Source organism: Trichomycterus rosablanca, chromosome 5 (assembly GCF_030014385.1).
Source record: "Trichomycterus rosablanca isolate fTriRos1 chromosome 5, fTriRos1.hap1, whole genome shotgun sequence".
In the NCBI taxonomy this organism is placed as follows: domain Eukaryota; kingdom Metazoa; phylum Chordata; class Actinopteri; order Siluriformes; family Trichomycteridae; genus Trichomycterus; species Trichomycterus rosablanca.
This window is the reverse complement of record NC_085992.1, coordinates 20206353-20225349: the sequence shown is the minus strand read 5'-3', so window position 1 is coordinate 20225349 and position 18997 is coordinate 20206353. Positions and strand designations below refer to the sequence as shown.

At 39.4% G+C, this 18997-nt stretch overlaps 1 protein-coding gene across 1 annotated transcript in view; it reads right to left on the bottom strand.

The window, feature by feature from the left end:
- The window catches only part of arid4b (AT-rich interaction domain 4B), a 201335-nt gene that overhangs the window by 30855 nt on the left and 151483 nt on the right, over nt 1-18997 (bottom strand). The window contains exons 11-13 of the mRNA XM_062995823.1: nt 16073-16145; nt 12530-12624; nt 1667-1764 (exon numbers count right to left, since the gene is read on the bottom strand). Coding sequence (XP_062851893.1) covers nt 1667-1764; nt 12530-12624; nt 16073-16145 — 266 coding nt within the window. The remainder of the gene's footprint in view (nt 1-1666; nt 1765-12529; nt 12625-16072; nt 16146-18997) is intronic.

The window sequence follows — 18997 nt, the reverse complement described above, 5'->3', positions numbered from 1 at the left end:
GCAAGAAGGAGGATCCATAGAGCAAACACAACAATTGAGGTGGTCCCGCAGATGCTCAATTGGGTGCAAGTATGGGGAATTAGGGGGCCAGGGTAGTACATGGTCTTTACGGTCTTTCAACCAATGTTGGACATTTCTAGCCATGTGACATGTTGTATTCCCACCAGGGAAGACGTTTAGCATGTATGGATGTACGTGATCTGCAATGATGGATTAATTCCCAAATCTGTTGAGAGTGCCTTCCACATGGACGCATGAGCCCAATGAATGCCCCGAAAACATTCCCCAGACTATAATGCTGCCACCACCTGCTTGTGTTCTCCCAGCAATGGTTGCAGGGTGTGATGTTTCTAGCCTGTCACGCCAAGGTCTATCCGTTCGATGAAGTAGAAAACTTGACTTATTGGAGAAGGCAACCTGTTGCCAATAATTGAAGGTTCAATTCCAATACTGCTATCAAAATTGAGGCCTTTTCTGCCAATGCAACTTAGCAGAGGTGCAGTGACCATCCGTCTGCTTCGGAGCCCCATACGCGGTAGGGTTTGCTGAACTGTTGTTTTAGACACACATCTGGTAGCCCCCTGGTTCATTTTGGTGGTGAGCTGCTGCACTGCACTGCACTGCTGACTTTGTACACCTTTGTAGTCTATGTTCATCTTTCACATCAATGGCATGTAGTGCTCCGCAGTATCCACATCGCTTATTCGCAATGGTGGCATTTGTACACTCACAATACTCACCACAGCAGCATGTGAACAGTTCACAAACTGCACAGTTTCAGAAATACTGCCACCCTTGGTTTGAAAGCTAATAATCATCTATTTTTACAACAGCAACGACGGATATGTGTGCAGACAGCCTATCACACACCTTATATACCCACCAAGCCAGCTCACGAAAAGTAACTTCGAAAAGTTGTCATAATAATGTGACATATATGTGAATGTGAATCCAATTACTGACTGTAGCCCATCTGTTGCTTTGTACACTTTTTCACCCTCCTGTACCCCATTTATCAATCCAAAAAGCACCACCATATGACCTCAACCTACCAGCTGATGTTTGTAGGACAATTCTGAGCACTGCAACAACACCAATATAGTAATAATATGGCAGTGTGTGTCAGCTGCAGCAGTGTTGTTCCGTTTTTTTAGATAGACTTTAAACTAGCAACTTAATTAGGAACACACCCTGTTAGCACTAACTGTACATGTACTTCTTTTTTTTTATGCACAAATGGACAGTTTATTTTTTTGTTGGAACACAATTTTTCTCTCGGCATTGAATAACACTGCTGCATTGAATAACAACCTGCTAAACTTATACCACCCACACTACAATGTCACTACCATGTTAGTGTAATTGCAGTGATAAGATTGGTCTAAATAACAGCTAGTCAGTGGGGGTCATATGGCGGCCCTGTTTGATTTATAAATAAGGTACAGGGGGTAATAGAGTGTACAGGGCAACAAATGGGCTAAAATCAGTAATTATATGCAAAAAAAATCTAATTTGTATGATAGGTGTAGCTACAAAATAATACATTTGTATAATACATTGCAAACATTTTTAAAATTCAGTTTACAGAAATAAGTTTATAAGATGAAATATTTGGCTTGCTATTTTATGTTTTATTGTGAATAAAAGACTGGCTAGGACTACATACTTTCTGTAGGCACATTTCACATTGTAACCTGCAGCAGAGTTCAACACAGGAATTCCCAGATCTTGATATACTTGCTTCCAGACAGAGCCACTCTCAATCTGATACAAAACAGTAACATAAAAACCAAGAGTAGAATTACTTGTAAAAAGTAGCATTGTCTCAGAATTAGACAGAAATCAGAAAACAAAACAACCCAAGTAACATAGTGCAAACAGAAAATCTCTTGATGTAAAGGGTGACTATAAAGTCCTAATTTTTTTATTTTTTTATTATTTAAAAGTTTACAATAACCCTTACATTTTGTTTTCCATAAACTGTTAAAAATTTAGCAAAATAAAACAGTGTGCTGAAATACTATGCACTTCAAAAACATTTGCCAAAAGTTAATGGCCCGAATAACTAACTGATGTATTACCTGGTCAAGCAAATTTACTGCATGAACAAAAGTGTATGAATAAATATATTTAAAAGCATATAAAAAAGGGCAGTGTTAGCTCAATGGTTAGGGTCCTGGACTAAGAATCGAAAGATTGCTGGGCCCTTCCAATGTTCCTCAAAGAAAGATTGAAAAGGCTTTGCTTATTTCTCCCTCTACAGTGTGTTACGGCTGCTGTGTAGGTTGTGTGTGTGTTTGTGTGTTCTTTCTTTTGCCTCCCTAATCACATGTGCTGTTGGGACTATAAAAGGAGAAGAAAGGAGGAGGAGGAGGTAGAGAGAGCAACAGAGCAAATTAGTGTTAGTGGTTCATGTGTAGTGGTGTGGATTGTGTAGTTGTGGGTAATTGTTAGTGAATTAGTGAGGGGTAAATATTGTAAATGATAAATGTAATCACTTGTCTGTGTAGAAAAATTGTAAATATTAAGTGTGGTGTTTATGTGGGTTCAGAAGTGCTGGAAGGGGGTTAGTGCCTTTTTGTTTGTCTTTTTGTTTGTTTCTCCTGGTTTTAAGTTAGTTAGACAGTCAGAGCAATGGCCTGTCTTTTGTTTTCTTTCTTTTGTTGTTAGGTTAGGAAGATGTTTTGGGTTTAAAGTCAATATGGGTTTTGTTTATTATTTTGGCCTTACCCCTGGAGAGACAGCTCATTTTGAATGTACAGTTTTCTCTATTGCAAATACATTTGTGATTGTAAAGCTCACCTCGGTGTGAAACTGGTGTGTATAACTTTGATGTGCATAAGATACACAGATACCCTAGGCTGGCATGTAACAAGTGCTTAATATCAACAAACGATTCAAGGAATATATCAGTGCGTAAAAGACAATGGCACAAGCGTAAGTTGAACACCCATGATCTCTAAACCCTCAGATGGTACAACATCAAGAACAGTCATCCATCAATAGCTGATATAACCACATGAGCAAGGGATTACTTTTTCAAGCACTACAAAACCTGTGGCATTTGGGATGGACCGTCACAAAGTAGAAATGTGTATTGTGGTCAGATAAATTTGTATTTTAAACCCATTTAGGAAAAAATAGACGCCATTTGCTCTGGACCAAAAGCCAGTTTTGTGAGAAGGAATGGCAAAATTATAAAAGTAATAACTGCTTTACTGTCCCAACTTTTTTGGAATGTGTTGCAGGACAAATGCAGAAATGGACATATATTAACAAATGAAGTTAAGCTAACCAGACAAAACATTAAATATATTTGGTTTATACTGTTTATTTTATTTTATTTTTTTTGCTATTTGGAAAATTTGTGTTTTGTATGTTAAAGCAACAAAACAGCCCTTTTAGTTATTTCTTGTGAAGATAACATATGGAAAGCAAAAATACGTGAAACTCAAACTTGATGTACCTAAACATTTACCAAATTTGTAGTGTTGTGCATCAATGTAATATACATTTACAGAGCACTTCATTAGGTAATACACATCTAGTACACACACATCCAGTGCTTACTTTACAAGCTACTGCCTCCATCAATTCCTAACAGTATTTCTGTCCCTGCTGCTGAGAAGTTTGCTAAAAATCTGTTGAATCTTAGCAAACTCCAAAATGGCTGTCACATGTCTTTTATTTAACAGTGAATTCTGTCTAACCATTCTGTCATGAAGGCTTGATTTATGTAGTGCTTTTTGCAGGGATGTCCAATTTGGCCAAACAGCAAACTCTAAAAAAGGTTCAAAGTTGGGCAAACCTTCATCCATCTTAAAATTATTACAGCCACTGTGGTCTTAAGTACACTTAAATCACTAGATATTGCTTTATATCATTGTGCTTATCTTTATCCTGCCACAATTTAATTGTGGAAATCTACTGACACTTGCTTAGGCTTTTGTCCTAACAATGTAGTGTAACTTGTGGGCTCTTAGAGACCCAGGTGTGTGCCAGTTCCTTGTCCAATCAGTTGAAATTGCAACAGGTGAACTCTAATTAAATTTCAGACATATCTCAGGGCTGCATAAATCAATCATAAAACACCTAGTGTCCTAGCAAAGGGTCTGTGAATACGTATGTGAATAAAAGTTTTCTCCTTAAAAAAAATAAAACTCCAGAAATGTTTTAAATTAATTATTATTAATTATTATTAATCCATTCAAAATTAAACAGCTCAAGTGTCAACTGTACAACCAGTGCTCACAAGATGGGTTTTTGGAGGCCACTAAGTTTAAACAGTATTTCAAAATGCCAACAACAATGCAGTACCTCATGTACTCATACCAGAACACACCCACTATCATTTCATTACCATGTTAGTCATATAAGTGCTGAGAATGATTCACCACCAAAACATTATTTGGTCAGTGGGGGTGATATGGAGGGCCCTTTCTGATTGATGATGGAGGTGACATTCAGTAATTTACTACATTCAGTAATTTATCTCTGACTCTTATCCAAGAGTACTACACAACACACTAATGAGCCAACTTTCCCCATACAATAACTCAAGATCTCCCCCTACCCTTTTGCCCAGCACTGGACTCTGTTTCATCATTTATACATATGTATATATTAGAATATATAGTGTTTGTATTATATTGTAGTAATTGCCATACTGATGTATAATAGTAATTGCATTGCATAGCAAATTTCTTTCCTTATTTTTTCTTTTTTATTCTATTTTTTATTTACTCTACTTACTGTACTTACACTGTACTGGAGCTGCTGTATCACTCAAATTTCCCCCATGGGGATCAATAAAGGAATCTTATCTTAAGTATATACAAATAATCTGTGGGCTGTAATCAAAGTAACGCATGTAACACTTAAATATGTGTAAATAATACATTAATCTGTCTGATTTTATTTTCAAATTTTGTTTTTTGTGTGTATCCATATACATTATTATAGTTAATAATTTCTTAATAATTCTAAATAATAATAATAATAAAAAAACACCCAGCACAATGGTTAAATTGCATAACCCAACAAGTTGGGTTTAAATAACCCAGAGTGTGTTTTGTCCAATATTTACCCAGCACTGGATTGCCAAATAGCCCAGGTTGGGTTGTTTTCAGCCCAGTGTTTTTTAGTGCAGTTGCCTCTAAAGTTTGCAAGATCACAAAGTTGTCAAAACCCTTTCCTGACTTCTTCTTGCTGAATGAAAATTCAGACAACACCCCATCTCCTTCAGAGGAGTTGGAACTATTTCAGGCTGGATTAGGGAGACGGAGGATGTCAGAACTCTAACTCAAGAAAAAGTCTGAGCTGAGAGAAAGGCTGAGAAAAGCGTAAATGAGCGTAGTACCAAAAAAAAAGCGGAAGCGAGAAACTTTTTAAACTGACAGCGAGACAGAGAGAAGCGTGACAGGAAAAAGCGCAGTAAAAAGCGAAAAACAGACTATTTATGAGGACTCAAGTCAAGTGGACTTAAGTGGACTCAAAATCAGCTTTTTGGTTCTCAATACTTTTGGCCCTATTTTGACGCCATATCGAACATTCATCCTTAAATTCTGCCAACATGTGGACTTTGCAAAGAGAGGAGTGAACACCCTGGATAATGTTTACACAAACAATCCCGGAGCGTACAGGGCAGCGCCCCGTCCCCACCTCGGCTACTCAGACCACATCTCTGTTATGCTGATTCCAGCATACAGACCACTCGTCAGAACCTCCAATCCATAACTGAAACAGGTGAAAACCTGGCCAGCATCTCTGCTCTTCATGACTGTTTTGAGTGCACTGGCTGGGACATGTTTAGGAAGGCTGCAACATACAGGGACTTCACCAACCTAGAGAAATACACTACATCAGTGACCTGCTACATTGACCTGCATTAATGATGTCACCATCATCAAAACAATCACCACACAACTCAACCAGAAGCTGTGGATGACTTCAGAGGAGCGTACACTGCTGAGGGTCAGTGACTCTGCTTTCAAAGCAGGCGACAAGACGGCCCTTGTCATCCACAGCCACTTCCAGAACAGTGGTGACATAAGGCATATGTGGCAGGGCATCCAGGCCATCACCAACTACAGAACTACACCACACGCCTGTGACAGCGATACCTCCGTACCAGATGTGCTGAACGACTTCTACGCTCGGTTTGAGGCAGAGAACGACATAGTGGCGAGGAAGACCATCCCACCTTCCAGTGACCAGGTGCTTCATCTCACCACAGCTGATTTGAGGAAAACTCAGAGTCAACCCGCGGAAAGCGGCCGGACCAGACAACATTCCTGGCAGAGTGCTCAAAGAATGTGCAGACCAGCTGGCAGATGTCCTCACAGACATCTTCAACATCTCTCTGAGCAGCGCCGTTGTTCCAACATGCTTCAAGGCAACCACCATTGTGCCAGTGCCAAAGAAGTCATCTGTGTCATGCTTCAAGGACTAACATCCCGTAGCACTCATGCCTATTGTCATGAAGTGCTTTGAGAAGCATGTCATGAGTCATATGAAGACCCTGCTGTCTCCCACTATTGACCCACTGCACTTTATGTATCGTCCCAACTGCTCAACGTACAACGCCATAGCCACCACACTTCATCTGGCTTTTAAACATCTGGTCAGAAAGAACACATACATTAGGGTGCTGTTCATAGATCATAGCTCTTCATTCAACTCAGCATGGTACCGTGATAGGATGTCACCTGTGCAACAAGTCCAGTCATGAAATTTCCTCGCTTCTAAATATTCCACAAACTGTCAGTAGTATAATAACAAAGTGGAAGCAAATGGGAGCTGCAGAAACTCAGCCACCAAGTGGTAGGCCACGTAAAATGACAGAGCGGGGTAAGCAGATACTGAGGCGCATAGTGCGCAGAGGTCGCCAACTTTCTGCAGAGTCGATTGCTACAGACCTCCAAACTTCATGTGGCCTTCAGATTAGCTCAAGAACAGTGCATAGAAAGCTTCATGGAATGGGTTTCCATGGCTGAGCAGCTGCATCCAAGCCGTACATCACCAAGCGCAATGCAAAGCGTTGGATGCTGTGGTGTAAAGCACACCGCCATTGGACTCTAGAGCAGTGGAAACGTGTTCTCTGGAGTGAAGAATCACCCTTCTCCGTCTGGCAATCCAATGGACTAGTCTGGGTTTGGCGGTTGCCAGGAGAACGGTACTTGTACGGGCCTATACCATTTCAAAACCATGCCATTCGGTCTTCATGGAGCTGCTGCAACCTTTCAAAGACATCTGAGACACCTGGACACTGTCTTTAAGAAAATCAGTGAGGCTGGGCTAACGGCTAATCCAAGTAAGTGCCATCTAGCTCAGAAGAAAGTTTCCTACTTGGGCTATGTTCTTGGTGGTGGTTGTATAAGACCACAAGTGGACAGGGTAAAGGCTATGAGAGCAACACCCCAACCTACAACTAAGAGGAGGGTGCGCTCATTTTTGGGTCTCGTGGGTTGGTATAGGAGATTTATACCCAACTTTTCCACTAAAGCGGCACCACTAACTGAACTGACAAAGAAAGACATGCCCCAACGGATAAAATGGACAGAGGGCTGTGAAACCGCTTTCAAAGACCTTAAAGATGCTTTGTGCAAAGAACCAGCCCGGATTTTGATAAAACTTTTGTCGTCCAGACAGATGCGTCAGGCACTGGACTTGGTGCAGTTCTGCTTCAGGGCGAAGGTGAGGATCATAAACCTGTCCTGTACATGAGCAAAAAACTTTTTCCAAGGGAGACTATGTACTCCACGATTGAGAAGAAAGCCCTAGCTATTAAGTGGGCCATGGACTCTTTAAAGTACTATATATTAGGAAATGACTTTGTTTTAGAATCAGACCACAGGGCACTGCAATGGATTGGGAGGATGAAGGACTCAAATGCTCGAATTGCGAGGTGGCACCTCTCATTGCAGCCCTACTGGTTTAAGATCAAATATAGAAAAGGGTCTGAAAATATCACTGCTGATTTCCTGTCTCGACACTGGGAGTGCGTCGATTTGCTAGTGTTTACCATCGTAATGTGTAACCCTGTATATTGTACCCTAGGTACCCTATAAATATATCGGCTCAGTCGAGGGGGAGGGGCTACCAGAATAAAAGCACGCACAGGTAGACAATGGGGGAGTTCAGTCTACCATTTGAGAACGAAACCACAACAGTGTGTATGACTTTGTAGTGAAGTAGTTGTGAGTGCAAACATTGTCGGAGTGTTAGTTTATGTTTGTGAACTTTTCGTTTTGTTTTTGTCCAGTGTGCGCGTTTGTATGTCTGTAAATAGCGCCGTGTTTATATGTGTGTAAATAAATAAGGCAGAAAAAGGAAGTAAACCTAAGTTCTCAACTTTTATTCCGGGTCCCAGACCAATCGCCCGACACTACCCACGGGGTTCGCCCCGTCACAAGATGAGCGAATACTTTTGGCAATATAATGTATATATACTGTACATACACATGCAAACACACTCACACAGACACATTCACTAACACTAAATCATATGAACACTACAAACACACACACATGCACAGAAACACACACGTAAAAACACACACGCACAGAAACATACATAAACACACATTCGCACACACTCAGGCACATTCACACATGCACACTCACAAACTCCCATGCATGCATACACACATGCTCACACATACACAAACTAATATTCAACTCTCATATGCACACATACATGCACACACACTTAGACTGTGACACAATTACTCACATACAGTATATACACACTCATACACAAACTTACATGCACATACACTAATATACACACACTCACAAACACCTTCACATATACATACACTAACACACTTAGATTCTGATACACAATCATGCTTAATCATACACACAAACGCATATACAGTGTATCACAAAAGTGAGTACACCTCACATTTCTGCAGATATTTAAGTATACCTTTTCATGGGACAACACTGACAAAATGACACTTTGACACAATGAAAAGTAGTCTGTGTGCAGCTTATATAACAGTGTAAATTTATTCTTCCCTCAAAATAACTCAATATACAGCCATTAATGTCTAAACCACCGGCAACAAAAGTGAGTACACCCCTTAGTGAAAGTTCCTGAAGTGTCAATATTTTGTGTGGCCACCATTATTTCCCAGAACTGCCTTAACTCTCCTGGGCATGGAGTTTACCAGAGCTTCACAGGTTGCCACTGGAATGCTTTTCCACTCCTTTATGACGACATCACGGAGCTGGTGGATATTCGAGACTTTGCGCTCCTCCACCTTCCGCTTGAGGATGCCCCAAAGATGTTCTATTGGGTTTAGGTCTGGAGACATGCTTGGCCAGTCCATCACCTTTACCCTCAGCCTCTTCAATAAAGCAGTGGTCATCTTAGAGGTGTGTTTGGGGTCATTATCATGCTGGAACACTGCCCTGCGACCCAGTTTCCGGAGGGAGGGGATCATGCTCTGCTTCAGTATTTCACAGTACATATTGGAGTTCATGTGTCCCTCAATGAAATGTAACTCCCCAACACCTGCTGCACTCATGCAGCCCCAGACCATGGCATTCCCACCACCATGCTTGACTGTAGGCATGACACACTTATCTTTGAAAGCCTTCATGACCTTGTTACCTGCTCGCTGTCCCTTTTAGTTATGCTGTAATAATTAGGGCTGCCGGAGTCTAAAACTCTCTGTAAAACTGTTTGTCAACTAGCATTGTACATTATTAACTACACTCTCTGTTGTTTTACTCCAAGGGCATTCTGATGGAAACCTGTTTACCCGCCGAGGTTAAGGATTAAAGTCGAGACTGCCGGGACAACGATGCTGCTCCTGTCAGATGTGACGGGTCTGGAGTAATTGCAACGACAAGAAATCACTACAGACTTTATTGAAGACTAGAGCGGATAACAACTCTATTATTATTTAATTGTTTATTTATTTATTTATTACCAGTTATGACTTTTAGATCATTTAATTCTGTGTTTGTATGATTTGTGTAAATCGTGTATTTATTTAAAGTATCCTCCAGGCCACCTAAGAAGGATGGGCCCTGCTGAGTCTGGTTCCTCTCAAGGTTTCTTCCTGTAATTTTCAGGGAGTTTTTCCTTGCCACAGTCGCCCTCGGCTTGCTCAACAGGGGTTTTTGTATCTGTTGGTCCTGGATTTTGTAAAGTTGCTTTGAGACAATGTATATTGTAAAAAGCGCTATATAAATAAAGTTGACTTGACTTGACTTGACTTTGTACTCCTCACCTGATTGCCGCCACACATGCTTGAGACCATCTGAACCAAACAAATTAATCTTGGTCTCATCAGACCATAGGACATGGTTCCAGTAATCCATGTCCTTTGTTGACATGTCTTCAGCAAATTGTTTGCAGGCTTTCTTGTTTAGAGACCTCAGAAGAGGCTTCCTTCTGGGGTGACAGCCATGCAGACCAATTTGATGTAATGTGCGGCGTATGGTCTGAGCACTGACAGGCTGACCCCCCACCTTTTCAATCTCTGCAGCAATGCTGACAGCACTCCTACGCCTATCTTTCAAAGACAGCAGTTGGATGTGACGCTGAGCACGTGCACTTAGCTTCTTTGGACGACCAACGCGAGGTCTGTTCTGAGTGGACCCTGCTCTTTTAAAACGCTGGATGATCTTGGCCACTGTGCTGCAGCTCAGTTTCAGGGTGTTGGCAATCTTCTTGTAGCCTTGGCCATCTTCATGTAGCGCAACAATTCGTCTTTTAAGATCCTCAGAGAGTTCTTTGCCATGAGGTGCCATGTTGGAACTTTCAGTGACCAGTATGAGAGAGTGTGAGAGCTGTACTACTAAATTGAACACACCTGCTCCCTATGCACACCTGAGACCTAGTAACACTAACAAATCACATGACATTTTGGAGGGAAAATGACAAGCAGTGCTCAATTTGGACATTTAGGGGTGTAGTCTCTTAGGGGTGTACTCACTTTTGTTGCCGGTGGTTTAGACATTAATGGCTGTGTATTGAGTTATTTTGAGGGAAGAATAAATTTACACTGTTATATAAGCTGCACACAGACTACTTTTCATTGTGTCAAAGTGTCATTTTGTCAGTGTTGTCCCATGAAAATATACTTAAATATCTGCAGAAATGTGAGGGGTGTACTCACTTTTGTGATACACTGTATATACAGTACATGCTCACCAGGGCCGGCGCTAGGGGGGGGCTGAGGGGGGCATTGCCCCCCCAAATTGTGTCTTTGCCCCCCCAAGCACAATGCAAGCAACGGCTATTTTTAAAATTATCTCTGAACCAATCACAAAAATGCATTTTGTTTTACAGTGTGAAGATATTTCCTTGCTTATTCCTGATTGGCTCTTTGAGTCATATAAAAATCGGCAGACTGCCCCAAACAGTTCAGTTCGGCAGTATATGTTCTGTTAGTGTGAGCGAGAGGCAGGTATACTGGTAAACACTTTTTTTTTACAGAATTAGTATTCTTTTGTTTTCTTTATATTTTAATTTCCCAATAATATAAATATTCTCACTCATTCCTATTTCCACGTTTGAATATTCTCAGTCTGTGTGTAGGTACATTTGTCAGCTTTGACTTAAATTTGTATTAAAGCCTTTCAAGAAATAGAGTTGTTCTATTAGTAATGGCAATTTAATTAAGGGGGCGTATTAAAATGAAATACAATTAGATAATCTTTTTTCTCCATTTACATAATCAACATGTATTTTTTAATCATTGGGTTTTAAGTTTAAGTTCGAAAACATGCATTTTTATTTCTTTACCTCATACATCACTTTAAGCCAGTATCAATAGCTTGGCTGTCATCATTCATGCACAAATCAAGCCTTGAATATATTTCTGGCTCATTAGGTTTTACTGCCCCCCCAAGCAAAGCAGTCCAGAGCCGGGGCTGATGCTCACACATACGTACGCACATACACTCACTCACGCCCACACACGCACTTGCACATGCACACACTCGCACACACACAACCAACACAGTCTTGATCCCTTCTGTGTTGCACCCTGGTCCTGGAGGAACATTGTTCAGTTTCAATATGTACTTTTAGCTAAAATGACGATAAAGCCTCTCTTGAACTCTAGAAATTAAGTTAATTGTACTGTATATGTATTTTTCCTTTAATTACTTACCTGACCCACAGGTCAACACTCATATGCCTCTTTTGTATTGAATGCCACTTTTTGCAATGGTAGTGGATCACAATTTTTTATAATTTTTGACAACTAAGAAAAGTTAATGAAAAGAGAATGCAATTAAATTTAGACACATTCAATAATGTCAAGGGTCTTCTTAACATTTTTATTTTGCTACATGCACATTTGATTTAAAAATGATATCATACTACTATTCATTTTTTAATCTGACTTAATTTTATAAAATTAATTACACATGAAGCTAGAATGTGTTTTCCTATATTAACTCAAATGGAATTCCCCCAAAAAGAAAAATGTTAAAAATGAATCACACTATCATCGTTTATAAAATTACACCTTAGACTGGAAAAAAATAACCCTGTACTTACACTGTCAAATCCGCCAAGCTTGTGAACCAGCCTGTAGAGCTTAAAGAGGTTGAGGTTCTTGTAGCCCAACACTGGTCTTTTATTGATAGGAGTGTCTGAGGAGAATGTGTACATAATTAGTTAAATGAAACTCCCACAATGCATATAGATTTTTTAAACCAAAAAAGAATACAAACAGTTGTGGTGGCAACCTTAAAAATAAATATTTTGCTGCTTAGGTGGCGCAGCGATAAAACACGCTAGCACACCAGAGCTGAAATTTCGAACATTTCGTCGGTTTGAAACTCAGCTCTGCCGCTGGACAGCTACAGTGCCTTGCAAAAGTATTCAGCCCCCTTGAACTTTTCAACCTTTTGCCACATTTCAGGCTTCAAACATAACGATATGAAATTGTAATTTTTTGTGAAGAAACAACAACAAGTGGGACACAATCGTGAAGTGGAACGAAATTTATTGGATATTTTAAACTTTTTTTAGAAATAAAAAACTGAAAAGTGGGGCGTGCAATATTATTCAGCCCCCTTGCGTTAATACTTTGTAGCGCCACCTTTTGCTGCGATTACAGCTGCAAGTCGCTTGGGGTATGTCTCTATCAGTTTTGCACATCGAGAGACAGAAATTTTTGCCCATTCTTCCTTGCAAAACAGCTCGAGCTCAGTGAGGTTGGATGGAGAGCGTTTGTGAACAGCAGTTTTCAGCTCTTTCCACAGATTCTCGATGGGATTCAGGTCTGGACTTTGACTTGGCCATTCTAACACCTGGATACGTTTATTTGTGAACCATTCCATTGTAGATTTTGCTTATGTTGATTATGTTTTGGATCATTGTCTTGTTGGAAGATAAATCTCCGTTCCAGTCTCAGGTCTTTTGCAGACTGCAACAGGTTTTCTTCCAGAATGGTCCTGTATTTGGCTCCATCCATCTTCCCATCAATTTTAACCATCTTCCCTGTCCCTGCTGAAGAAAAGCAGGCCCAAACCATGATGCTGCCACCACCATGTTTGACAGTGGGGATGGTGTGTTCAGGGTGATGAGCTGTGTTGCTTTTACGCCAAACATAACCTTTTGCATTGTGGCCAAAAAGTTCGATTTTGGTTTCATCTGACCAGAGCACCTTCTTCCACATGTTTGGTGTGTCTCCCAGGTGACTTTTTATGGATATCTTTGAGAAATGGCTTTCTTCTTGCCACTCTTCCATAAAGGCCAGATTTGTGCAGTGTACGACTGATTGTGTCCTATGGACAGAGTCTCCCACCTCAGCTGTAGATCTCTGCAGTTCATTCAGAGTGATCATGGGCCTCTTGGCTGCATCTCTGATCAGTCTTCTCCTTGTTTGAGCTGAAAGTTTAGAGGGACGGCCAGGTCTTGGTAGATTTGCAGTGGTCTGATACTCCTTCCATTTCAATATGATCGCTTGCACAGTGCTCCTTGAGATGTTTAAAGCTTGGGAAATCTTTTTGTATCCAAATCCGGCTTTAAACTTCTCCACAACAGTATCTCGGACCTGCCTGGTGTGTTCCTTGGTCTTCATGATGCTCTCTGCGCTTTAAACAGAACTCTGAGACTGTCACAGAGCAGGTGCATTTATACGGAGACTTGATTACACACAGGTGGATTCTATTTATCACCATCAGTCATTTAGGTCAACATTGGATCATTCAGAGATCCTCACTGAACTTCTGGAGTGAGTTTGCTGCACTGAAAGTAAAGGGGCTGAATAATATTGCACGCTCCACTTTTTAGTTTTTTATTTCTAAAAAAAGTTTAAAATATCCAATACATTTCGTTCTACTTCACGATTGTGTCCCACTTGTTGTTGATTCTTCACAAAAAATTACAATTTCATATCGTTATGTTTGAAGCCTGAAATGTGGCAAAAGGTTGAAAAGTTCAAGGGGGCTGAATACTTTTGCAAGGCACTGTATATGAACAGCAATTGGCTTGTTGTTCATACGGGGAGGAAATGGCTGGATAGGGACCTGCATGATAGCGTCTGCATAGAGTTGAGAGATCAGGGTGTGGCTCTCCGTACACAAAGCTGATTCGCATATAAACTCGCCTCGTATTGTAGGTTTGCCAAAGTAATTCCTTGCCCATGTGGTTATATCAGCTATTGTTGAGTGGCAGTTCTTGATGCAGTGCCGTCTGAGAGATCAAAGATCACCAGCATTCAGCTTAAGCTTGTGCCCCTGGACTTAACACACTGAAATTCCACCTGATTCCTTGAATCGTTTAATGATATTATGCACTGTAGAGGGAGAAATATGCAAATCCCTTCCAATCTTTCTTTAAGGTACATTGTTTTTAAACATTTCAATCATTTTCTCACGCATTTGTTGACAAACTGGAGAGCCTTTCCTGGTTGCTGCTTTTGTATCAAACCTTGACTACAATCACCTGTTGACATCACCTGTTTTTTCACCTCATTACTAGGCCTAAATTGCCCCTGTCCCAACTTTGGAATGTGTTGCAGGCCTGAAATGCATGAACACTGCATTTTTATTTTATTTGCATTTTCCAAACTGTCCCAACTTTTTCTGTGTCGCAACTATGACAACTGTCACCCAATGCTAAAAGCAATCATTTACAGTTAATAATAATTATGAAAAAAATATAGAAATCTGTATGTGACATCACAAACGCTCCATAAATGGAATACATTTTCAAGTAAGAGGACCTTCCTTTAATAATAAGATGTAAATTCGAACACAGATGCATCTCACTTTATTTGATGTATTGATTAAATGGTCATCAAAACCAAATCTTATTTTAGGAGGAAAAGTATAAAAATCACTACTGTGATCATCACTATATTCTTGCAACAGGGCCAATTGAGTCACAAAAACAGTGCTAGTAGTTACTTAAAAGTAACTGTAATCAAAATATTAATGCAAAATGAATTAAAAGTAACATTCTTGAGTGACAAACAGAAATGCTAACTTAAATGGCAGGGGGATGCAGTGAGTGTCAGGTTTGTTTTCATTCCTAGACAACAGTTATAAGAACAAGTTCAAGCAGCAGGCACTGAGACAATAAAGCTACAGACCTGTATAGAGTCTCCACTGAATGGGATAGCTACCAACTCATTTGAATAACACTTTACAACCAAGGGCCACCAGATCAAGACCCTGTCATGACCAGCTTAATCTCCAGACCTTAATGCCATAATTTGGGGATCTGGGGGTGCAAGGCTAAATTGGACAAATTTGTCTTTGTAAACTATGCATAAATTAAGCTCCATTACAGGGTTTCCTGGTTTTCCTCAACTTAAAGGTTTGTTTTTTTCCCACAAAATCGCCCATTCTACATATCTAAATCCCACTAAAAACCTTTGAAAAGAGAAAGCTGGATGGTCACAAACAGAGCTAAACTACTTGGTTCTTTGTTCAGGGAATGGCATAAAGATACCTAACAGCAGTGAGAAAGACAAGATGCATAAAAGCTTTAATAAAAAATCCGGTTATTTTACCACATACTGGTGTGTACAACAGAACTAAAAATATAACATATGACAGGACATCACACACTATTAAGACAGCTTACTTCTATCCTCCATAAATTTGTAGAGTTGCTGAAGAAAATGTTCTTTCTCATCTGGGAAGGGCTCTATCTCCTCCTGGACATCAAAGAAATAAAAAAAATGAGAGCAAATACTTAAGATGTACAGATATTTAAAAGGGGAAAAACTACCAGATGTATTATAAACTCTGACCTTAAATGGCTTTTATAATTTTCTTGTATATCAAGCAAGTAAAAAAAAAAAAAAAACCTACAGCAGATTTCATCCATCATTACTGTGCTTTTAAACTAGCACAGCTACAGGCTGCCATGCAAGCAATTATTCCCTACTTCAAATCAGCATATTAAAGTTTGACATTATTAGGCAAAGAAAAAAACAGAAGCATGGACTCGCTTTACAGTAGATATAGTTATTTGTGTTCCATGCATGATGCTCTTTTATTTATTGAAGCTATCTAGTGTAATAGACAAGCTGTATCAAAAAGTTAAAATGTATTCATATACAGCTGCTCTGCCAAAAGTATGCCCTCTCCCAACAAGTTGCATGCACACTGAAAAAATGGCTAAAGCACCAACATAAAATAAGTTTGCTATCTAAGAAAGGACACATTTAAAAATGTCACTCTCTGCTTTATATCAAACACATTTTTTTTGTCTGCAATTTAATGAAAGTCAAAGGAAATGTAAGAAACACTGCATTTTGTATTTGCATTTTCCGGTCTGTCCCAGATTTTTCTTATTTAGAGTTGTATATTAAATTATCAAAACTGTTTTACTATTTTCTGTTTAAAAATAAAATTTAAATAAATTTTTGTTTAAGCAGTTGAAACAAAGAATTAAAATTTCAGCTGGGACAACTTTATTTTTAAGTCACTGCAAGAGTATTCAAATAAAGTATTAACCTCTGAAGTGGTTCTTTTTTCATGTTTTCCATTTACAGTTATTCATGTCATTAATATTATTATTCTGTTGGCTTAATTTTATTGAGTAAATATCACTAATTATGTTTTCTATAGTCAACTTAATTTTATTAGTACTAATTGTAGTTTGTGCTTTGAATCTACTTAATTCTTTTGTGTAGATTGAAATTAAATATTTAATATATTGTATTACCTCTACTCAAATTAAATGGATTTTTTAAAGTGTTATAATTGATTACATTTGAATCAAAATATAGCCTAGTAGTTTTTACTTAATAGTATTGCGTGTAATCTGTTGCCTTAATTTTATTGAGTAGATATAGGGTAATATTTTTTACAGTATACATATTACACCAGAATGAAGTAATTCCCAGTTATAATAATTTTAAGTTTGAAGTCTAGTTTTTTAAGTAGAAATTGATTCTATTTTTCTGTTAAAGAGTTGCTGTGACATACACTTAAAATAAAACTCACAGCAATTTAAGTTTGAGGTCTAGTGTTTTTCTAATGAGACATCTAACAACACAGTAGCGATTATGTTACTATCACTGATTACAAAATACTTTTACTATCCTATAAAGCACTACATGGTCTGGCTCCACAGTATCTGAGTGAACTTATTAATCACTACAATCCAGCGCGTCCACTTCGTTCACAAGATGCAGGGTTACTTATAGTTCCTAAAATTAAAAAGACCACAGCTGGTGGAAGAGCATTTTCTTACAAAGCTCCACAACTCTGGAATAATCTTCCTGCCTCTATTCGGGATTCGGACACAGTCTCAATGTTTAAGTCTAGACTGAAAACATATTTATTTTCTCAGGCTTTTGATTAGTATAGACAAAGGCGCAGAGCTTGGGGGTTCTTGGTCATAGAAACTTGTGGTGATCAGGGATGTTGGGCTGCTGTCGTTCTGCCTCTCTTGTCCAATCACTCCGGTTTGGGTAGGAGAGGTGGAAGCTGATGTCCTGTGAAAGCCTTCATGACCTTGTTACCTGCTCGCTCTCCCTTTTAGTTATGCTGTAATAATTAGGGCTGCCGGAGTCTAAAACTCTCTGTAAAACTGTTTTACTCAACTAGCATTGTACATTATTAACTACATTCTTTGTTGTTTTACTCCAAAGGCGTTCTGATGGAAACCTGTTCACCCGCCGAGGTTAAGGATTAAAGTCGAGACTGCCGTGACAACTATGCTGCTCCTGCCGGATGTGACTGGTCTGGAGTAATTGCACCAAGAATGACAAGAAATCACTACAGGCATTATTGAAGACTACACCGAAGAACAACTCTATTATTATTTATCTATTTATTACCAGTTATAACTTTTAGATCATTTAATTCTGTGTTCGTATGCTCTGTGTAAATCGTGTATTTATTTAAAGTATCCTCCTGGCCACCCAAGAAGGATGGGCCCTGCTGAGTCTGGTTCCTCTCAAGGTTTCTTCCTGTAATTTTCAGGGAGTTTTTCCTTGCCACAGTCGCCCTCGGCTTGCTCAACAGGGGTTTTTTGTATCTGTTGGTCCTGGATTTTGTAAAGTTGCTTTGAGACAATGTCTATTGTAAAAAGCGCTATATAAATAAAGTTGATTTGATTTGATTTTATAATTCTGATCTGCTTCATGTTTCTCTTTTTAAGGGTCAAGCAAAGAAGTGTGGAGGACTTTTCAAACAAGCTGGAATATGTAAAGAAATATTCCTGTTGTACTGTATATACTACAAATTGTAACGGTTTGTGGGCTAGACGGACAGGAGGGGCGGACACAAACGCGGAGATGTGTGAAAAAACTATATTTATTAATAATAAAGACAAGACAGGGTTAAACTGACAGAACAGGACTGAACAGGACTAAACAGACGAACAGGGCTAAACAGACTAACAGGGCTAAACAGACTAACAGGACTAAACAGACTGACGGGGCTAAACAGACTAACAGGACTAAACAGACTGACGGGGCTAAACAGACTAACGGGGCTAAACAGACTAACAGGGTAAAACAGACTAACGTGGCTAAACAGACTAATCTAAACG